Genomic DNA, 22,976 nt, shown 5'->3' with positions numbered 1-22,976 from the left:
GGTGCTGCTAGTGGACGACACTCGTAAGCGGCAGTCCTGGCGCCTCGCACGAGTCGAAGAAGTATTCCCAGGAAAGGACGACGCAGTCAGAGTAGTGCGTGTCAAAGTTGGTCAGGCATCCCTGCTGCGCCCGGTTCAGCGATTGGTACCTCTGGAGGTGACGCCGTCGCAGGAACCAACGAATGCTGCAGCCCAAGATGTATCGGGAGAGCAACCCGAGTTTGCCCCTGAGATGCCTGAAACGAGGGTCACGTGTCCGCAGGAGCAACCGCTCCCGGCCGTGCGCACCACTCGACGCGGCCGCGCTGTCCACCCTCCAGCTCGCCTTAATCTGTAATCTCTGTTAAGAGCCCTTTGGTGGGGAGTAATGTTGCGGATCCGATCAGGAAAGGGCTCTCATCCTCTCACCTCTCTCTCACTCACGGCTTCTGTTGGAACGTTCTTCATTTGTTAGTGTTTGTCTTTGTCTACCCAGTACGTCGTAATTTGACACCGCTTGAATATTCTTACCTTGCGCATTTCACCGTTTGCAACGTGGCTCCTCTGCCTCAGTTTCCGTTCTATTTCTCTGACAGGGGCAGCAACCACCCGTCTGGTGGGTGCCAGCATCTCCCGGCAGTCGCGTTGGAACTCTACAATATGTATTGTTCTTCGATAATTAGGAATCTGCCTTTCTAGCTCTTCGCCATCCGAACTATTATTTATTTGTGCTGTTTCTTGCAGCACTCGCTTTTGACCTTTTTGCATATGTCCGCGTGTGCACTGATGACATCATGCATTATTTTCGGTCACGTGTTTCGCTTCGCGCTTGCAGCTTGTCATTCAAAATGCTGGAAGTTGAAACTGCGCTCGCACTCGTCAGATTTTTTTGCTTGCTGTTTTCTTTGCCAGTCGAGCGTGGGGACGCTACGGTGTCATCCTCCTTGGCTGTGCGCCCAGTACGGGGCCGGGTACGTGCGTCCCCAGCTCTCCGTTCTTGGTTCTTTTTTTCTCCTTTGATTTTGATGCTTCAATGGAGTTTTGGTAGTTGTTGTTTGTTCGAAGACATGTGTTTCTAAACTGTTTGTGACGAGGGATCTCGCTCGACCCGTGTGTTAGCCTGACGACCTGGGACACGTGCACGTGCACGACAGCCGTCGACACGGCCGCCGTAACGGACCGTGGATTAAAGGGGAAGTGAAGGCAAAAATTAAAATTTCACCAGTTGTAGTCTTCGGGGTGCTGAGTCGAATGGTCGTGGTCCGAGGAAGCTGAGACGCTCCCTTCCTACTTGAATCCCAATCGAACTCGCGCACTTCCACCGAAACTGGGTGACTGCGCCCTACTAGATGGGGATTTGTATGCAAAATGTCACTAAAAGTGCCATTTCGTTCTTATAAAAGCACGGATGACCGCGACTGGCCCATATGTTGTCTTTTGGACGCTGAGTCGACTGGTTTTGGTCCGGGAAGGCTGCGATGCAGCGTTCCTCCTTTATTCCCAATCGAACATGGTTGAACAAGCGGTCACGTGCTCCTGCGTACGCCAGTCACCTGGTCACCGTGCCTGCAGGGTACAACTTACTAGCCTGTTTGACCTTTTTTGGGTGCAGTCCTGTCACGCGAGTTGAACCTTGGTGTGAAAGTTGTCGCCTGCTGGCGTGGTGACCAGGTGATTTGGGCACCCAGGAGCACGTGACCGCTTGTTCAACCATGTTCGATTGGGAATAAAGGAGGAACGCTGCATCGCAGCCTTTTCGGACCAAAACCAGTCGACTGAGCATCCAAAAGACTACAACATATGGGCCAATCGCGGTCATCCGTGCTTTTATAAGAACGAAATGGCGCTTTTAGTGACATTTTGCATACAAATCCCCATCTAGTAGGGCGCAGTCACCCAGTTTCGGTGGAAGTGCGCGAGTTCGATTGGGATTCAAGTAGGAAGGGAGCGTCTCAGCTTTCTCGGACCAAGACCATTCGACTCAGCACCCCGAAGACTGCAACTGGTGAAATATTAATTTTTGCCTTACCTTCCCCTTTAAGGCCAGTTGTGAGTAAGCTGGCCGGCTGGGGAACGGCGGACGGGATATCGTCCTGCTCCGCACGGGCATTTGCCGGAACGATCCGCACGGGCATTGCCGGAACGATCGGCCGCATGGTCCGCAGGGGCTCGATTTGGAGTGTCGGCATACGGGGACGACGAGGCGCGCCTGCGACTGGAACGCCTGGGCCCGGGAGCCGACTGCTTACGTGCACGGGGCATCTCCGTGAGCTGTGGTAAACCTTGACATTGAGGTTGAGAAAGAAATCCACTGCCAATGCGGACAAAGCAAGAACTGAAGTCAGGAACAGTGGACTTCGGAGAACAATGAGTGCGTGAGAGTTTGTTGGGAACAGAACATGCGCCTTCTGTGTTAACATATTTTTGCGCGTGCGCAAAAAATCATCTACATCATCAGTGTACATGTACATGTCATGAAACTGAAAACACCCAGCACCAGTATGGAAAGGCTTTAGACAGAAAGCTTTTCCAATGTACATGTGCATGTAGTTCTGACGGTTGGGTGTTCACATTGGAGGTTGTGGAAAAGCACAGAAGATTCTTTCATGTGTTTCAGGTGTTGGTACAGCAGCCGAACAGTGAAAGTAATCATGGTAACGTTGAAGTGGAGTTTGCGGTTTCTGTGGGAAATATGGGGTACGGTTGATCTAGGATGCCTCACTACACTATCAAACACGACAAAGAGAAACAAGGGTTGAGAAATCTGACTCAAGTTCGATGGAGAGTGTGATACTTCTGGGATCACACACACTCATGGGTCCTTCTTGCTACACACTGTAACAAGATAGCACTGTAAAACCGGAAGATTTCGCTGGAGTTTTATTTTCGATAACTTCGGTACATGGTCAAACTTCGGAACAGGACATTTTTACCTAAAATAAAACTTGACGTAAAATTCCAAAAGCCATGCCACATAGTGTGCAAAATGCATTTGGGATCTGGAAAACTGATTTACCGAAATTTTCACGCCACCGAGCAGTTGATTTTAGGAAATACCAAAAAGATTAGACCAGCGAAAATTCCCAGTTTTACAGTAGGCAGTCAGAAAGTGTGATAACTGGGCAGAAAACTGAGAGGCAAACTGAGGAGACATTCAACGACCTGAGACCTAGCTCCAACACTGTTGTAAACCACCAGTTCTCAATTGGGAAAGGCCTTCGCGCTTATGGCATTGTATTCGTTGAAATGTTGTATTTCGACTCCGCCGTACCGCTGATGTTGCTGCATGGCATACGCTATATGCGTTGTGTGCGTTTTGCTGTATACGCTTTTGTGTCCAGTTTTATCTGCTTATGTTTTGCATGTACGCTGTTTTTGCATGCTATAAATAGCTGGTGTTATTAGTGTTCATTGTTAATTATCAGATGAAGTGAAATATACTGTGTAAAGGAAAACAGTTGTCCTCGTGCCGTGTGGTCGTACGATCCTGACAATTTAGAGAATCTTAGCAGGGTTCACAAAATTTGGCGACCACGCCAGGATAGGAGCGAGCATGGCAGAGGAACTATGGAACAATTTGGAAGCCAGCTTTATCGACAATGGAGAGCGGTTAGGATTAGAAGGCGAGTTGTTGAAGGTACATGTGGAGCAGAGGCTCCAACAGTACGCGGAGCGTGAGGAGCGCAGTGCCAGACGGCGAGAGGAGGCGCTCCGCACCGAGTTTGCCAAAACACTAAAGGAGATTAACGAGCGCATCGCCAATGCGCAGGAGGGTGAGGGTAAAGCCACGATGGGAGGTACAGAGGAATCTCCCAGTCACAGCGGTGGGCGTCAACCGGTGATGAAAATCCCCTCATATGATGGAACGCAGCCATTGGAGCGTTATCTTGACCTGTTCGAGGACATCTGTTCCAAGAACGAGTTCGAAGAAAGCGAATGGCTGCTGCGACTGCGCATCGCGCTAGCAGGTAGCAAAGCGGAGAGGATATGTATTGGATGCAATAATTACGAGGAAGCAAAACGAGAGTTGCTTGCCTCGCTCGGAAAGACTCCGGATAAAGCGTGGAAGACATTGCTGACAGGCAAGCAGCGGTCAGATGAGTCGTTTCATCAATACGTTGTCCGTGTTTGCCGAGAGGTAGAGGTGTGGGCCACACTCGCTATGACAGAAGATGGCGAGGTGGACACCAAGTATAGCGCCGATATAGGAAAAATGTCCCCGGTGCTGCAAGCAATGGCAAAGCAGGTAATCTTGGAGCAATGCGGACCTGAGATGAAGACGTACCTGGTCGAACGGCAGTGCTACGGGATGTCACTGCGCCAGGTACAGGAGCACGGCGCGTCTTACCAGGTCGCGCACGGACGACAGGGTGATACTGCCAGGAAGCCAGTAGAACGATCCGTGCCAAGGCCCACGGCGTCGGCACAGTGCATGGCGATATCGGTCGCAGATGCAGAGAAGCAGCTAAAGTCGCTGCCACAGGAAGGGAGAAAGGGTTTTCTGCAGCGAGAGAGACTCTGCTGGAACTGCCTTAAGTATGGCCATATGGCCAGAGAATGTCGGTCAGGCTCGAGATGCACGAAATGCCAGAGGAAACACCACCTGCTACTACATGATGTGTTGGATAGAGCAGGTTACAGCCGGGAGAAACCGACTGAGATAGTTACGGAGAAGAATGTTGGGTCGTGCTGTCTACACTCGCCAAGTGTGCGGCTGATGACCGGAGTGGCACGAGTTGAGGGAAGAACTCGAAACGCGAAGGTTCGCGTGTTCCTGGACTCGGGTGCTGAGGCGTCATTCGTGACTGCAGCGTTGGTGTCAGCAATCGATGCAGAACACGTTGGGGTTGAAAATGTAGAGGTGAAGCCGTTCGGCGCGGAACCAACCCAACAGCGCATGGATAAGTACGCCATCACGATCCAGGGTAGCTCCGCTAGCATTCGGGTACGCGCGTTCGTGAAACCAACGCTTGAGCTGGACCTGAAGTGCGCAAGTCCGCAGACCATTGCGCAGTGGCACAGTTGGGGAGTAGAGCTGAGTGACAAGCCTCAACAAGGGACATCAGACGAAATACATATGCTGATTGGTGCAGACTATATCAACGCGGTACTGCACAGCAAGAAGGAAGTTAATGGTGAGACGGTGTGGAACACAGAGATAGGTAATGTATTATCTGGTCCAGCGTCTGCACCAAGTCGAAACAGTCAGCCGGTGACCGTGTCATGTGTCACAGCCCACATCGACAAACTATGGCAGTTGGATGAACCTCCAGAACAACATCAGCACCTGCCATCTTTCCCGCTATGTCGCCAGGGCCGCGGGTACCAAGTGGGTCTCTTGTGGCGAAATGAGCGTCGCCCAACGGATAACTTTGCCCAAGCTAGAGTCATCGCAACGCGGCTTCTTGAAAAGCTGAAGAGGAATGGGAAGCGTGCGCTCTATGATGATGTGCTGATCAGGGAGTACCGCGAGCTTGGAGCAATTGAGCTGGAGCCATGTGAGAGCGATGCCGGGTACTATGTACCGCATCATGGTGTATTCCGCGAGCACGCTGCAACCACGAAGTTAAGAGTGGTGTTCAATGCCTCGGCGACGGCTCCAGATGGCAAGTCGTTGAACGACATGGTTGACCCTGGACCGTCGCTATTGCCGAGTCTCGCAGGTATGCTATTACGGTTCCGTGAATATAAGAGCGCGCTGCAAGCGGACATCCGCAAGGCTTTCTTCATGGTCGCGGTTAATCCCGAAGACCGTCCGTACCTACGTTTCTTGTGGCCCGGTCGAAGCGACAGCGATGAACTGTTAACCTGGAGGCTAACGAAACTGCCATTTGGCGTGAACTGCTCGCCATACATGCTTACTGCGGTGATTCAGCATCACTTGAAGGAGCTACGGGCGTTGTCTGCACCCAAAGAGCGAGATCGTATTGATCTCTTGCTCACGAGTTTCTACGTTGACGATTTGGTCTCTAGTGTCTCAAATGCCTCGGAAGCTAAGGAGATGCAAGAGTTCAGCGTGCGTGTGCTTACGGATGCTGGCATGGAGTTACGCAAGTGGCGAGGCAACGAAATCCCGTGCGATCCAGAGGCCGGAGATAAAGTTCTCGGTCTGAAATGGAAAGCCAGTGATGACTTGCTCAGCATAGCAGCGCTAGGCGAGTCCGATAGGCCGTCTGTTTGGACCCGGCGATCCCTCCTCAAGTGTGTTGCGTCAGTGTTTGATCCGCTAGGTCTAGCAGCACCGGCAGTTGTGCCCGGAAAGATACTGCTACAGCAAGCCTGGAAAGTCGGAGGCGACTGGGATGATAAGTTGCCTGATGGCATCGCAGCCGCATGCGCGCAATGGTGGGGAGAGTTGGCCGAAGTGGTGAGCATTGACATACCACGTTGGATTTGCTGCAATCTTGACACGCCGATTGCGCTTCATGCCTTCGCCGATGCCAGTGAGAAAGCGTTTGGATGTTGTTTGTATGCAGTCGTAAATGGACAGTCGCACTTGGTATTTGCCAAGGCCAAAGTGGTACCCGTGTCTCCACCCACGTTAGCCCGCCTTGAGTTACAAGCAGTATGTCTAGCGGCTCGCTACGCTGAGTTTGTGGTGAAGGAGCTGCGTGTGACCGTCACGCAAGTCTGTGGCTGGACTGACAGTCTCACTACCGTTCATTGGATCAGTAATCCATCGTACAAATGGAAAACATTTGTGGCTAACCGCGTCAGTCAAGTCCAAGAGATATCGAAGAAGGTCGGCATTGTGTGGAACCATTGCCCAGGCCTTCACAACCCAGCAGATTTACCGTCGCGTGGGTGTAGTGCACAGCAGATCCGTAGTCCGTTCTGGAGGGGCGGACCAACCTGGATCACGGAGCCCAATGACTGGCCCACCGCATCCTCAACCGCAGCTACAGATGAGTCCAGTGTAGAAGTACGAGTGTCAGCCACCACCTGTAGTCGAGAATCTGATAAGGAATGGTGGCTCCGATTCAGTAAATGGTCGAGGGCACAGGGCATGGTGACTCGGATGTTGCAGTGGAAGCACACTGAGCCGCGTGCTGAACTCTATTTTGCAGCAGACAACGTATTGTACCGCATCGTTCAAGCCGCATGTTTCGCTGAGGATCTTGAGCTGATCAAGCAAGGTCAACCAGTGAAGCCTGGGTCGAAGGTGTATCAGCTTGCACCGTTTCTGGATGAGCATGGAGTGCTCAGAGCCGGGGGACGACTTCAGCACAGCGAGTTGGCGTATGGAGCCAAGCACCCAGTCCTGTTAGGCAAACATCATCTGACCGAGTTGCTGTTGGAGAAAATGCATGTTGAAAGGATGCACCAAGGTGTAGAAGGAGTCTTGTCGTTCATCCGTCAGAAATTCTGGATTATCGGTGGTCGACGGGCGCTACGCAACATTACTCAGCGATGTGTTACATGCCGCCGCTACAAGGCTAAGGCTGCCTCAGAAGTCTGCCCGCCGCTGCCGGAAGACCGAGTTGTTCACGAGCGGCCGTTCGCAACTACCGGCATCGACTATGCTGGTCCGTTGTACGTGCGCCGTGGTGAGTCATCTCCAAAGGTATGGATAGCATTGTTTGTGTGTGCCACCACCAGAGCAGTTCACTTGGAGGTGGTCGATAGTTTAAGTACCGAGTCATTCTTGATGGCATTTCGGAAGTTTGTCGCGAGACGTAGTTTGCCGTCTCGGATCAGGTCTGACAACGCTACAACGTTCAAGGCGGCATCTGACAAACTGGGTGTGCCATGGATGTTCAATCCTCCAGCTGCACCATGGCATGGAGGCTTCTATGAGCGAATGGTTGGTACAGTGAAGAGTGCCTTGAAAAAGGTAATGGGAACAGCGTTTCTGAAGGTCCAGGAGCTTGAGACCCTCTTGTATGAGGTTGAAGCAGTGGTGAATAGTCGTCCGCTAACTTATGTGTCTGATAGCCTGGATGAGCCACCAGTAACCCCTGCAATGATGATGGGTGACATCTGGATGTCGTCAGAGAAGCCAGCAGGTACCCTGGACGCTGCGCAGATGTCATCGAGATTGCGTTACCTCAGTCGGACACTGGAGCATGTCAAGAATCGTTGGGAGGTGGAGTACCTAAGTCAGCTGAACAAACACCAACAGACCATGTCGCGCCCTTTAGCTGTGGGTGATGTTGTCTTTGTTCTCGATGATACCAAGCGCAAACAGTTCTGGCGTTTGGGACGGATCATCGAGTTATTCCCTGGTCGAGATGGTAAGCGTCGTGTTGCCAAGGTTAAGTTGAGTACCAGTACCCTGTTGAGGCCGATCCAAAGGTTAGTGCCGTTAGAAGTATCGTCACAGGACGTGGCTCCTGGGCTTGCAGATACCGCTCAACCTGCTATCGTCCCTCAGCAGCCAGCGTATGAACCGTCAGCACCGTTACCACCACCACGGCAGCAGGAGATAACGCGTTCTGGGCGCGTAGTCAGAGCCCCGGATCGTTTTTGACTTGTGTGCATTGTTGTACGGCGGTGAGAAGCCCTTTGGTGGGGAGAATGTTGTAAACCACCAGTTCTCAATTGGGAAAGGCCTTCGCGCTTATGGCATTGTATTCGTTGAAATGTTGTATTTCGACTCCGCCGTACCGCTGATGTTGCTGCATGGCATACGCTATATGCGTTGTGTGCGTTTTGCTGTATACGCTTTTGTGTCCAGTTTTATCTGCTTATGTTTTGCATGTACGCTGTTTTTGCATGCTATAAATAGCTGGTGTTATTAGTGTTCATTGTTAATTATCAGATGAAGTGAAATATACTGTGTAAAGGAAAACAGTTGTCCTCGTGCCGTGTGGTCGTACGATCCTGACAATTTAGAGAATCTTAGCAGGGTTCACAACAAACACATCTCCAGTGAGCAAACCAACAGCTTTCCCACTTGAAAGGTTCATGGCCCAGTAAATGAGGAAAGAGGGGAAGGTGAGCGCAGTGAAAATGACGGTGCACAAACTAAGTCCCACGGCAACAGAGAACGTCGCCTCTTATACTAGGACGAAGGCAAGACCAGTTAATGTATTGGCACTGCGGTCTACTAGTAACGCTACAATTTGAAGCAGCAAGGCGAAACACCCAACTTGGGTAGGTCAGAAATATCAAAGGTGAATATGGAAGGGGCACTTTTGATTGTTTTTCACTGCAGGAGGTCTCTACCTTCATCATAGGAAACTCTCTTTTCAGTGGCACTGTGCTCTCCAAGTAAGTAATTATTTCTGTGTGAATAGGGGAGGGGGGGGGGGGTAGGGTGGTCAGTGGTAGTGGTGCTAGAGACTGGCTGTGTGAATGGGGGGGGGGGAGGGTCAGTGGTAGTGGTGCTAGACTAGAGACAGTCTGTGTGATGCAATGCACTGTACATGACAGTATGGTGTTTGGTGGACTATAACACAATGTGAATGTCATGGTTCAGTGCAGGGTGGGTGCAGGTGCATTGACAGCCAAGTCTGTGCTACCTGTCATGACAGACCTGGCCGGCCTTGGGGCCAGCTCAGCTTGTCATGCAATCTCTGAAAAGTACATGCAGTGAGAGTACAACTGTCTGCATGTGTACATGCTGTGTGTAGCCTACATTGCACTAGACTGCTGTGCAGAGCTACATCTACTACTGACACCGTGCCACTTTTATCTCTGTGTTCACCGCCTGGTGCGAGTGTTATTTTCTTCTCGCGATTCCTCGTGCTGTATTTGTGATCCCAGAGAGGTTCCAGTATCCCTTTGCCAGCTTGATTGTTGAGAAAACAATTAATGAGAAGCTGAGTGTGTTGGACTAGAGGATAATTCATGCTTGAGACATGCCTCCTGTGAGCTGTGTAGCATGTGGCTGTGAAAACAAGAAGATTAAACTGGTTCAGTGCCTCCATTCTCTGTGCATCTCGTGCCTTGAGCAGAATGTTGATGAAGATGGCTCCATCACCTGTCCTAAGTGTAGGGCTTCAACACCGTTGCAGATTGGACTTTCTTCCATGCTGTCTTTGCCAGATAGCTATGCCAATGTAGAGGGTGGTAATGCAGAGCAGAAGTCTGCAGTGTCGTGTGATGAATGTATGGATGTAAAAGTGGCCGTTTCGAGCTGTGCAACATGCAGCAGTCATCTGTGCAGTTTTCACACTGAAGGACACAAGATCTCCCGAGCTACACATGGTCATGAGGTACTTGCATTGACTGAAGCAGGCACTGAGACTGCTGAGACCACTACTGCTGCTTCAGCTACTCAATCACAACATCGCTGTGCACTGCACCCAAGCAGTATCCTGACCAAGTTCTGCACAAAGTGTAAGAAGTTGTTATGTGAGCGATGCATTGGTACTGGAAAACATGAGCGGCACAAACAAGATCTTGTGTCTATCAATGCTGCAGCAGAGAAGATGAGAGCATCAGTGAATGATTTGTTGTTGAGCTGTGTGTCTGAGAGTGATGGCATTCTGGAGAGCTCCATTGAGAAAGTACAGGCCTCCATTCGTAACCTTCATGATCAGATAGAGCTTGCATCAGAAGAGGCTGTGCTATTTTTCCGTTCTCTGGTAGAAGCTATTCAGAAACGTGAAACCAGTGTTCTGAATCAACTTGATAATCTTCGAAGTCAGGCACTTGGACCTCTGGAGAAGCAACTCACTAGGCTGCAGGGCAGTGTGTCACAAACGGAGGTGGTGAGAGGCATGCTGGAAGCTTGCCAGGACAGTGTGGATTTTGTGCGCATGTCGTCTTGGCTAGTGATAGCCTTGAACGGTGCAGCAGAGATTGGCAAGAGTGATGCTGAGCCATGTGTTGTGAGCGGCATCGTCTTTGCGGCAAGCGACACACGTGATCTCGTGGCTGGCATCAGCAAAGCGGGTCTTTGTGCTGATGCAGCAAAGAACAAAGTGCGTTGCTCAGGCAATCGTAAGATGGGCAGTGACGTTGAGATCGACATAGAGATGGAGCACCTGCCCGATGCTGCTACTATCAGCCAAGACCAGCTGAGGAAGATCGATGTAGGAGTTTGTGTGACAAATCCGGACGGCAAGACAGTCCAGTGCGAGCCCCTACAGCAATCATCTACTGGACATCTGGTTACTAAATGTCGTCCTGCTGCAGCCGGCGAATACGCTGTTTCCACTACGATTGCCGGTGTTTCTCTGAAAGGTAGTCGAGTGAAATTCAGTGTTGTTCCACCAGCACCTGCTCAGCCGGCACCTGTACCTGTGTTTGATATCAACCGCTGTGATGACTGTATTCAGATCACGAACAACAACCGAACCATCCGTATGTCGTCGTCCTATGACTATGAGTATCGTTCAGTATGTAGTTCACCGATACAGGAACAGTTCGGTAGTAGTGCTATAAAGGTACGTATAGATGTCACACAGTATGCCGGTATCTATGTGTACTTATGTGCATCGTCTAGTCCAGTACTGAATGATGTACATAGCACACAGGGTGAAGTGTACGGTTGGTATGGTCGCGGTGCTGATACCTCTCGTGGTGGTGGTGCTCTAGGCCAGCCCTGGCAGAGCAATGATTTGATCACATTGACATTAAACCATGATGATCATAGCCTGACCGGACTGCATCATCGTACCGGTGTAACTGAAGTGTTGCGCAACATCCCAACCGGTAACCTATGCTGGTATGTATCGTTGTACTACCTGGGTGATCAAGTTACAATAGTCCATTGAAGCCCATTACTGATCTGCTGGCTATGTCCTAATCTGTAGTAATACGAGCACAGGATACTTGTCAGGATGGACTTGTTGCGGCAATGCTGGTAATCAAGTTACGTGTATGTTTTGTGAAGTATGGTTTTCGTTAGTAGTCTCCGGCTACAGTGACTACACAGTACAGACTGATGACAGAATAGGAATTGTCTGCTTTATTAGATATTTCTCTGTTGCTGGATGTCTTGCTCACATTGTTCTGTTGTTTGCTCACCCTGTGTCTCCTGATAACTGTTTGTTTGTTTTACTGCCTTTATCTTATGCCAAATTACCTGCTGTTCATACTCATGTGCTGCCAATGCCATCCTTATGTACTCTTTAGTAAGGCTTTCTGCTACTGTAACTGCAAATAACTGCAATAAATGCCAAAAATGTTTTGCACCGTTTGCACAACATATGATGTGGCAATTTCTCTCTCATGGATACAGTTTTAAAAGTAACCGGCGTAGAGGAGCCGGTTTGCATGCCCACAATAGCACCCATTCAGCCGACACCTGCCTTCATAGCACTTACTCAGCCGACACCTGCGTTCTCTAAGCTCATGAGCTCCTCCTTGTTTTGGGTGTATCGCACAGCAACCATCCAGGTCCGACAACAACAGAACTACACACACCGAAAAGGCTTCTACTTCATTTCGTGCAAACAAACTCCTAACTAATGAAAAACAGAACAACCATGATCAGTTCCTCGCATGCGTACCTGAGGGGCCCGCATGCTCGGAGTGTAAAGACCACATGGCGGGCGTGAACACGTGTCGCAACGGCACGTGCATGCATACAAGTAAAGTGCGTAAAAGAGTTCATACTACATCTCCCCCCTCCGGGGAACTAGAGGAACTAAAGATGGGAAAGTGAAAAACATGCGGAACGGTAGAAACAATACTGAGTAAGACGGCGGGCCAATACACATGAGAGAACTAGGACTCTTGCAATGCGTTATGATTGAGCGACCAGGAAATAGGAGGTTGAGAGTAGCGTCCTAATCCAGGATCGCCCAACCAGAGCGTGAGGAGTCAAAGCCTACTATTCAGCCGCGTAAAGGTACTACTTCGAAGTAGCAATAGGAATAGAGAGAAAGCGAGAGAAAGACAGACACATATCGGCACGCACACACAAACGCACGTGCATACGTGCTCGAACACACAGTGAGAAAGTGACTGGAAGAGAGAGAGAGAGAGTCAGATAGCGATCAGGTGATGCCGGGTTCGTCGTACTTGTCCGGATGACAACTGGATTATGTAGGATCGGGGTTCAGCTGATCTTGCTACCACTGTACCCCTCTCCCGGCGACCTGGAGTCGAGACATCGATCACGTCCGCGCCTGGGGGGAGAGCGGGCAGGATAGTCGCTCTGTGCCGCAGGTCGTACTGAGCTCCGGACTTCTGGCGTTGCGCTGTGTCGGCTGCACGGAAGGCATCCGTGTCCACTGAGCTGGGCTGGAGCTGGGCTGACTGTGATGGAATCGGCGTTGCGAGGCGGCGACCCATGAGTAGCTCCGCCGGGCTGTACGGCGCGAAACTGAGGGGTGTCGACCGATATGCCAGCAAGGCATCATATAAGTCAGCTGCTGAGGCGGACTTCTTCAGGAACGCCTTCACGGTGCGGACGGCACGCTCAACCTCGCCGTTCGACTGTGCGTAGTGAGGGCTACTCGTGATGTGACGGAAGCCGGCCCTGGTTGCAAACTGGGCAAACTCAGCGGACGAGAACTGGGGATCGTTGTCCGATCGAAGGACTGCTGGAATGCCATGTCGGGCGAAGATTGAGTGGAGATGGTCGATGATCCGTGCTGATGTCGTGGAAGTGAGGGATGCAATTTCTGGATAGCGGGAATAATAGTCCTCCACCACCAGGTACTGAGCGCGGTCGAGCTGGCAGAGGTCCACGCCAATGGTGTGCCACGCGCGAGGCGGTGTGGGGTGAGCGAGCAGTGGCTCGACCGGCGGCGGGCGGAAGGCCTTGCAAGTGCTACAATCTTGCACGAGAGCCTTAATGCGTGCGGTGATGCCAGGAAACCAGACTGACACTGTGGCGCGTTGGGTTGTACGGGTGACGCCTTGGTGACCGGCGTGAAGACGCTGAAGAGTATCGGCCACCAAGCACTGGGGAATATAGATCCGGGAGCCTTTCATAATCAGGCCATCGAGCAGGACGAGGTCAGAGCGGACAGGCCAGAACTCACGGAGGGGCTGCGGTACATCGCGGATAGCGGAGGGCCAGCCGTCGAGGATGAGGGTTCGCAGCTGCTGACATGTAGCGTCCTGTTGCTGGGCGTCTCTAACCTGCTGCGTCGGGACGGTCTGATCGGCTAGATTCTCGACTGCGATAGTAGCGAACACGTCGCACTCAGCCTGAATGGTGATGTCATCCCGACTCGGGGAGTCGTCTTGAGGGGCGCGTGAGAGAGCGTCGGCGCTGGTGAGGTAGCTCCCTGGAACGTGAATGATCTGGTAGTGATATCGTGCCAGGCGGAGTCGGAAGCGCAGGACTCTCGCTGGGAGATCGTGTAGGCGCTTCGTGCTGAGAAGAGGTACGAGAGGCTTATGATCCGTCTCGATGAGGAAGCACGCCATGCCAAGCAGGTAAGTGTCAAAGCGGGAAACAGCCCAAGTGATCGCGAGAGCTTCCTTTTCGATTTGGGCGTAGTTGCGCTCGGCCGATGTGAGAGACCGGGATGCGCAAGCGACGGGACACCACTCATCATCTGAGGACCGGCGCTGGTAGAGCACGGCACCGAGGCCATAGGACGAGGCGTCGGCAGATAGTTTGGTGTCGTAGTTGGGGTCGTAGCGCTGCAGACAGGCTGGCTTGCAGAGCTCTGCCTTGATGTTGTCGAAGGCTGCCTGCTGTGGTTGACCCCAAGTCCATGCGCGACCTTTAGACAACAGCTCTCGTAGTGGCTGGCTGAGGGCGGCGAGATTGGGAGAGAACTTTCCCAGTTGGTTCGCCAGACCCATGAACCTGCGGATGTCTGAGACTGTTTGAGGCTGACGGAAGCGCTGGATAGCAGAGGTCTTGCTGTCACCTGGTTGAATGCCGGCAGCAGTGAGCCGCACTCCCAAGAAGGACAGGTCGGAGGCGGCGAACTCACACTTCGACGGATTGAGGGTTAGCCCTGCACCCACCAGGCGTCGGAGCACCGCGTAGAGACGACTATCATGCTCGGCACGAGTGCGGCCATGGACAAGGATGTCGTCCATTTGGCAGACCACACCCTCCAGGCCAGCCAGGATCTTCGACATGCGCTGCTGGAATATCTCAGGCGCAGAGGAAATGCCGAACGGCAACTTCGTGTAACAAAACCGACCAGCGGGGGTGATGAAGGTGGTTAGAAGCTGGGAGGGACTGTCCAGCGGGATCTGCCAAAACCCGCTGTTGGCATCGAGCTTCGTGAACACCGTTGAGTCGCCGATTTGGCCAAGAGTTTCGTCTACTGTTGGCAGCTGATGGTGTGACCGTCGGACGGCTTCGTTCAGAGGTTTCAGATCAGCACAGATGCGTACCGTGCCGTTGGACTTAGGTGCGGCCACGATTGCACCACACCAGTCAGTGGGCTCCACGACAGGGCGGATTACACCAAGCTGTTCCATGCGCTGAAGCTCGGTGGCCACTTTAGAGCGGAGCGGCAGTGCGATGTTTCGCGCAGCGTAGAGACACGATGGCTTGGCATCAGGTGAGAGCTCGATGTTGTACGGCTCGTTGAGTGACCCAAGACCAGAGAAGAGTGACGGAAATTCCTGCCGTATGTCTTGTGGGATAGCGTCGCCAGGTGTCGTCAGAGGCAGAGGTTCTGACCCGGCGGGAGCTGAGGAGTAGCTACCCGGCGCATCGTCCGTGGATTGACTGGGCTCCGGAGCGGTCGAAAGTGGTGTAGCGGACGCGGTGTCGCTGGAGAACAAACGTTTGATTAGACCATGAGCGACGGAGTCAGGGCCCCCTAGGAGACATACGCGCAGGCCTCTGGCAACGTTCACGGTGCAAGTGTGTGAAGAACCAGAGGTGGGAAAGACGAGCCGCGCGGAGAAGAGGCCCAATGTCTCGAGGTTGGTGTTGGCTGCACTGACGAGAACGTGCCGGCAAGGCTGGAGCTGCGGGGATGTGCTAAGGGAGTTGTAGACCTCCTCGGAGATGACAGACACATCGGCACCGGTGTCGACTTTGAATGGAACGGTGGTGCCATTGATGGTGAGCTGAACCTGCCAGCTGGGAGGATGCGCGGATACGGCACCAACGTAGATGGGGACCAGATCAATAGATTCCTCAGACACGGAGCTGGGAGAAGCGACGGCATCGGTGCCCGGCGAAGACTCGGCCGATAGCGCACGGGCATGGCGGGATGAGCGGCAGACAGCGCCGTAGTGCCCGCGCTTGTTGCACTTGTTGCACGTTTTTTCGCGTGCCGGGCAGGCTGAGCGTGCGTGGGATTTGCCTCCGCAGTATCCACAGGCGTTAGAGGTGGAACCACGTTCGGAGGACGTAGGTTTGCCAGATGACCCACGATGCTGGACGGCGTGTACTGTTACTGGAGCACCTCCTAGCGGTGGAGCAGTCCGGCTCAGGTCTGACTGCGCGCGCGCAAACGCGTCAGCCAGCTTGGCTGTGTCAGTAGCACTCACTCGTGGTTGCTCCCGTACATGCCGGCGCACTTCCGCAGGCAGGGTGGAGAGCAGCTGCTCGCGCACTATCTGGTCAGTCACGAACGGAACATCGATTGTGCCCCCAGACGCAACTGCGTGAGTGATCCATTTTTCGAACAAATCCCTCTGCCGGTGGTGGAGTTCCATGTACGTCTCGCCAGGCGAGGACAAATTTATGGACCTGAACTTCAGGCGATACTCCTCCGCGTCCAATCGGAAACGCGCGAGTACTGCAGTTCTGATGAGAACGAAATCCTTCGAGTCACCCACGGGCAGATTATTGTAAGCACTGCGAGCTTTGCCCTTGAGGTGGGGTACGATCGCCAAGGCTGGCCGATCGGGAGGCACGCCGTAACCAATGAGCAGGCGTTCGGCGGTAAGGAACCAAGCCTCCGCATCGTCGGTGTCCTCCAAAGGCTGTAATTTGGGAAAATTCCCGGGAGAAACCGAAGCCGGAGCGGGAGGCTGACTCGGCTGAGACAGATGCTGAAGTAGAGCAGTCGAAACGGTGGTCTGCTGCTGGAGGTGTTGCTGCTGCTGTTGCTGTTGCTGTATCAGAGCCTGCAGGAGCTGAGGCAGCTGCGAGAACGCGGAGATATCTACGGCCGGACTGGCGGAGGCAGTTGCGGCGGAGGTAGAAGCTTGAGACTCCGAGTTGTCAGAACTCATGATACCTGGACGAGGTGGATTTACTTTCGTGACGTGAGGCTTGGATTTTTTCGGACCCATCCGCGGAAAACGGAGACAGAAAACCGAAAGCTAGCACCGCGAGAACACCGCTGCCACCATGTTTTGGGTGTATCGCACAGCAACCATCCAGGTCCGACAACAACAGAACTACACACACCGAAAAGGCTTCTACTTCATTTCGTGCAAACAAACTCCTAACTAACGAAAAACAGAACAACCATGATCAGTTCCTCGCATGCGTACCTGAGGGGCCCGCATGCTCGGAGTGTAAAGACCACATGGCGGGCGTGAACACGTGTCGCAACGGCACGTGCATGCATACAAGTAAAGTGCGTAAAAGAGTTCATACTACATCTCCCCCCTCCGGGGAGCTAGAGGAACTAAAGATGGGAAAGTGAAAAACATGCGGAACGGTAGAAACAATACTGAGTAAGACGGCGGGCCAATACACATGAGAGAACAAGGACTCTTGCAATGCGTTATGATTGAGCGACCAGGAAATAGGAGGTTGAGAGTAGCGTCCTAATCCAGGATCGCCCAACCAGAGCGTGAGGAGTCAAAGCCTACTATTCAGCCGCGTAAAGGTACTACTTCGAAGTAGCAACAGGAATAGAGAGAAAGCGAGAGAAAGACAGACACATATCGGCACGCACACACAAACGCACGTGCATACGTGCTCGAACACACAGTGAGAAAGTGACTGGAAGAGAGAGAGAGAGAGTCAGATAGCGATCAGGTGATGCCGGGTTCGTCGTACTTGTCCGGATGACAACTGGATTATGTAGGATCGGGGTTCAGCTGATCTTGCTACCACTGTACCCCTCTCCCGGCGACCTGGAGTCGAGACATCGATCACGTCCGCGCCTGGGGGGAGAGCGGGCAGGATAGTCGCTCTGTGCCGCAGGTCGTACTGAGCTCCGGACTTCTGGCGTTGCGCTGTGTCGGCTGCACGGAAGGCATCCGTGTCCACTGAGCTGGGCTGGAGCTGGGCTGACTGTGATGGAATCGGCGTTGCGAGGCGGCGACCCATGAGTAGCTCCGCCGGGCTGTACGGCGCGAAACTGAGGGGTGTCGACCGATATGCCAGCAAGGCATCATATAAGTCAGCTGCTGAGGCGGACTTCTTCAGGAACGCCTTCACGGTGCGGACGGCACGCTCAACCTCGCCGTTCGACTGTGCGTAGTGAGGGCTACTCGTGATGTGACGGAAGCCGGCCCTGGTTGCAAACTGGGCAAACTCAGCGGACGAGAACTGGGGATCGTTGTCCGATCGAAGGACTGCTGGAATGCCATGTCGGGCGAAGATTGAGTGGAGATGGTCGATGATCCGTGCTGATGTCGTGGAAGTGAGGGATGCAATTTCTGGATAGCGGGAATAATAGTCCTCCACCACCAGGTACTGAGCGCGGTCGAGCTGGCAGAGGTCCACGCCAATGGTGTGCCACGCGCGAGGCGGTGTGGGGTGAGCGAGCAGTGGCTCGACCGGCGGCGGGCGGAAGGCCTTGCAAGTGCTACAATCTTGCACGAGAGCCTTAATGCGTGCGGTGATGCCAGGAAACCAGACTGACACTGTGGCGCGTTGGGTTGTACGGGTGACGCCTTGGTGACCGGCGTGAAGACGCTGAAGAGTATCGGCCACCAAGCACTGGGGAATATAGATCCGGGAGCCTTTCATAATCAGGCCATCGAGCAGGACGAGGTCAGAGCGGACAGGCCAGAACTCACGGAGGGGCTGCGGTACATCGCGGATAGCGGAGGGCCAGCCGTCGAGGATGAGGGTTCGCAGCTGCTGACATGTAGCGTCCTGTTGCTGGGCGTCTCTAACCTGCTGCGTCGGGACGGTCTGATCGGCTAGATTCTCGACTGCGATAGTAGCGAACACGTCGCACTCAGCCTGAATGGTGATGTCATCCCGACTCGGGGAGTCGTCTTGAGGGGCGCGTGAGAGAGCGTCGGCGCTGGTGAGGTAGCTCCCTGGAACGTGAATGATCTGGTAGTGATATCGTGCCAGGCGGAGTCGGAAGCGCAGGACTCTCGCTGGGAGATCGTGTAGGCGCTTCGTGCTGAGAAGAGGTACGAGAGGCTTATGATCCGTCTCGATGAGGAAGCACGCCATGCCAAGCAGGTAAGTGTCAAAGCGGGAAACAGCCCAAGTGATCGCGAGAGCTTCCTTTTCGATTTGGGCGTAGTTGCGCTCGGCCGATGTGAGAGACCGGGATGCGCAAGCGACGGGACACCACTCATCATCTGAGGACCGGCGCTGGTAGAGCACGGCACCGAGGCCATAGGACGAGGCGTCGGCAGATAGTTTGGTGTCGTAGTTGGGGTCGTAGCGCTGCAGACAGGCTGGCTTGCAGAGCTCTGCCTTGATGTTGTCGAAGGCTGCCTGCTGTGGTTGACCCCAAGTCCATGCGCGACCTTTAGACAACAGCTCTCGCAGTGGCTGGCTGAGGGCGGCGAGATTGGGAGAGAACTTTCCCAGTTGGTTCGCCAGACCCATGAACCTGCGGATGTCTGAGACGGTTTGAGGCTGACGGAAGCGCTGGATAGCAGAGGTCTTGCTGTCACCTGGTTGAATGCCGGCAGCAGTGAGCCGCACTCCCAAGAAGGACAGGTCGGAGGCGGCGAACTCACACTTCGACGGATTGAGGGTTAGCCCTGCACCCACCAGGCGTCGGAGCACCGCGTAGAGACGACTATCATGCTCGGCACGAGTGCGGCCATGGACAAGGATGTCGTCCATTTGGCAGACCACACCCTCCAGGCCAGCCAGGATCTTCGACATGCGCTGCTGGAATATCTCAGGCGCAGAGGAAATGCCGAACGGCAACTTCGTGTAACAAAACCGACCAGCGGGGGTGATGAAGGTGGTTAGAAGCTGGGAGGGACTGTCCAGCGGGATCTGCCAAAACCCGCTGTTGGCATCGAGCTTCGTGAACACCGTTGAGTCGCCGATTTGGCCAAGAGTTTCGTCTACTGTTGGCAGCTGATGGTGTGACCGTCGGACGGCTTCGTTCAGAGGTTTCAGATCAGCACAGATGCGTACCGTGCCGTTGGACTTAGGTGCGGCCACGATTGCACCACACCAGTCAGTGGGCTCCACGACAGGGCGGATTACACCAAGCTGTTCCATGCGCTGAAGCTCGGTGGCCACTTTAGAGCGGAGCGGCAGTGCGATGTTTCGCGCAGCGTAGAGACACGATGGCTTGGCATCAGGTGAGAGCTCGATGTTGTACGGCTCGTTGAGTGACCCAAGACCAGAGAAGAGTGACGGAAATTCCTGCCGTATGTCTTGTGGGATAGCGTCGCCAGGAGTTGTCAGAGGCAGAGGTTCTGACTCGGCGGGAGCTGAGGAGTAGCTACCCGGCGCATCGTCCGTGGATTGACTGGGCTCCGGAGCGGTCGAAAGTGGTGTAGCGGACGCGGTGTCGCTGGAGAACAAACGTTTGATTAGACCAAGAGCGACGGAGTCAGGGCCCCCTAGGAGACATACGCGCAGGCCTCTGGCAACGTACACGGTGCAAGTGTGTGAAGAACCAGAGGTGGGAAAGACGAGCCGCGCGGAGAAGAGGCCCAATGTCTCGAGGTTGGTGTTGGCTGCACTGACGAGAACGTGCCGGCAAGGCTGGAGCTGCGGGGATGTGCTAAGGGAGTTGTAGACCTCCTCGGAGATGACAGACACATCGGCACCGGTGTCGACTTTGAATGGAACGGTGGTGCCATTGATGGTGAGCTGAACCTGCCAGCTGGGAGGGTGCGCGGATACGGCACCAACGTAGATGGGGACCAGATCAATAGATTCCTCAGACACGGAGCTGGGAGAAGCGACGGCATCGGTGCCCGGCAAAGACTCGGCCGATAGCGCACGGGCATGGCGGGATGAGCGGCAGACAGCGCCGTAGTGCCCGCGCTTGTTGCACTTGTTGCACGTTTTTTCGCGTGCCGGGCAGGCTGAGCGTGCGTGGGATTTGCCTCCGCAGTATCCACAGGCGTTAGAGGTGGAACCACGTTCGGAGGACGTAGGTTTGCCAGATGACCCACGATGCTGGACGGCGTGTACTGTTACTGGAGCACCTCCTAGCGGTGGAGCAGTCCGGCTCAGGTCTGACTGCGCGCGCGCAAACGCGTCAGCCAGCTTGCCTGTGTCAGTAGCACTCACTCGTGGTTGCTCCCGTACATGCCGGCGCACTTCCGCAGGCAGGGTGGAGAGCAGCTGCTCGCGCACTATCTGGTCAGTCACGAACGGAACATCGATTGTGCCTCCAGACGCAATTGCGTGAGTGATCCATTTTTCGAACAAATCCCTCTGCCGGTGGTGGAGTTTCATGTACGTCTCGCCAGGCGAGGACAAATTTATGGACCTGAACTTCAGGCGATACTCCTCCGCGTCCAATCGGAAACGCGCGAGTACTGCAGTTCTGATGAGAACGAAATCCTTCGAGTCACCCACGGGCAGATTATTGTAAGCACTGCGAGCTTTGCCCTTGAGGTGGGGTACGATCGCCAAGGCTGGCCGATCGGGAGGCACGCCGTAACCAATGAGCAGGCGTTCGGCGGTAAGGAACCAAGCCTCCGCATCGTCGGTGTCCTCCAAAGGCTGTAATTTGGGAAAATTCCCGGGAGAAACCGAAGCCGGAGCGGGAGGCTGACTCGGCTGAGACAGATGCTGAAGTAGAGCAGTCGAAACGGTGGTCTGCTGCTGGAGGTGTTGCTGCTGCTGTTGCTGTTGCTGTATCAGAGCCTGCAGGAGCTGAGGCAGCTGCGAGAACGCGGAGATATCTACGGCCGGACTGGCGGAGGCAGTTGCGGCGGAGGTAGAAGCTTGAGACTCCGAGTTGTCAGAACTCATGATACCTGGACGAGGTGGATTTACTTTCGTGACGTGAGGCTTGGATTTTTTCGGACCCATCCGCGGAAAACGGAGACAGAAAACCGAAAGCTAGCACCGCGAGAACACCGCTGCCACCATGTTTTGGGTGTATCGCACAGCAACCATCCAGGTCCGACAACAACAGAACTACACACACCGAAAAGGCTTCTACTTCATTTCGTGCAAACAAACTCCTAACTAACGAAAAACAGAACAACCATGATCAGTTCCTCGCATGCGTACCTGAGGGGCCCGCATGCTCGGAGTGTAAAGACCACATGGCGGGCGTGAACACGTGTCGCAACGGCACGTGCATGCATACAAGTAAAGTGCGTAAAAGAGTTCATACTACACTCCTTGGCCAGAACTTACCCTGAGCATCATTACGGGTGCAAACAAAACTGTCCTGCACTGCACACCTAGTTTTATCAGGGGTTTTTTTCTTTTTGTTTGAGAGATAAATTTTATTTTACTTTCTTAGATTTTCAGAAGTTTTAGTGAATTGGAACGGGAAAAGTCCGAAGAAAAACTTGACTGCCTCCACCAGGTCTCGAACCTGGGACACTTGGTTATGGCTAGCGCTGCTCTACCGCTAAGCTATGTTGTAGTCGTCATCCCAGCAACGATCGTTCAACATTTTTCTTAAGACTTTGAAACTCACACTTCTTGTGAGTCTACACAGATAAATTATAGGCATACAGTGCGTATCGGTTATAGTGTGGTCGTATACAAGAATATACTGCTTACAAGAATGAACACTCATTTTTTCATTATCATAACACATATTTTATGTGTATATTTATTCTTACAAGCAGTATTATCGCATAGTAGAATATATCGGCCCTAAGAATGGATTTTGTGTAGCAAAATATGCCAGATTAGTGCAAAGTGTATCGCCTGTAGTAATAGCATCTGTGCTCTGTGCATACTCAATACAATAATATTCAACACAAAAAGAGAGTTATGTCCAAGGGAGCATTGGAGAATCACTTTTTCTGTCCAGTCGGACTCTTTCTTCAGACTTCTCTCGTATCCGCTGCTCGGCAGTCACCTAGCACGACCGCGAGTCTGATTGATCCGTGTACCAAACGTGCGT

The 22,976-nt window shown here is 53.3% G+C and overlaps 3 protein-coding genes across 3 annotated transcripts; 1 reads left to right on the top strand and 2 right to left on the bottom strand.

Moving 5' to 3' along the window:
- The first annotated feature begins 9,782 nt into the window (after positions 1 to 9,782).
- On the top strand, positions 9,783 to 11,645 carry LOC135816929 (uncharacterized). The gene has a single exon (XM_065330035.1). The coding sequence runs from the start codon at positions 9,783 to 9,785 to the stop codon at positions 11,643 to 11,645; it is 1,863 nt and encodes a 620-aa protein (XP_065186107.1).
- Positions 11,646 to 12,861: 1,216 nt separating this feature from the next.
- LOC135816928 (uncharacterized protein K02A2.6-like) lies at positions 12,862 to 16,989 on the bottom strand. Its single transcript, XM_065330034.1, has one exon. It carries the CDS (start codon positions 16,987 to 16,989, stop codon positions 12,862 to 12,864), a length of 4,128 nt encoding a protein of 1,375 aa, XP_065186106.1.
- Positions 16,990 to 17,731: 742 nt separating this feature from the next.
- LOC135816927 (uncharacterized protein K02A2.6-like) lies at positions 17,732 to 21,859 on the bottom strand. The gene has a single exon (XM_065330033.1). The coding sequence runs from the start codon at positions 21,857 to 21,859 to the stop codon at positions 17,732 to 17,734; it is 4,128 nt and encodes a 1,375-aa protein (XP_065186105.1).
- Positions 21,860 to 22,976: the final 1,117 nt, after the last annotated feature.

This window comes from Sycon ciliatum, chromosome 5 (genome assembly GCF_964019385.1).
Source record: "Sycon ciliatum chromosome 5, ocSycCili1.1, whole genome shotgun sequence".
In the NCBI taxonomy this organism is placed as follows: Eukaryota; Metazoa; Porifera; class Calcarea; order Leucosolenida; family Sycettidae; genus Sycon; species Sycon ciliatum.
The sequence above is the reverse complement of the archived record's forward strand: the minus strand, read 5'-3'. Positions and strand labels throughout refer to the sequence as shown.

What these genes read in the sequence shown, in the direction of transcription:
- LOC135816929 (XM_065330035.1), top strand. Translation starts at nt 9,783, where the DNA reads ATGCCTCCTGTGAGCTGTGTAGCATGTGGCTGTGAAAACAAGAAGATT.
- LOC135816928 (XM_065330034.1), bottom strand. Translation starts at nt 16,989, where the DNA reads ATGAGTTCTGACAACTCGGAGTCTCAAGCTTCTACCTCCGCCGCAACT.
- LOC135816927 (XM_065330033.1), bottom strand. Translation starts at nt 21,859, where the DNA reads ATGAGTTCTGACAACTCGGAGTCTCAAGCTTCTACCTCCGCCGCAACT.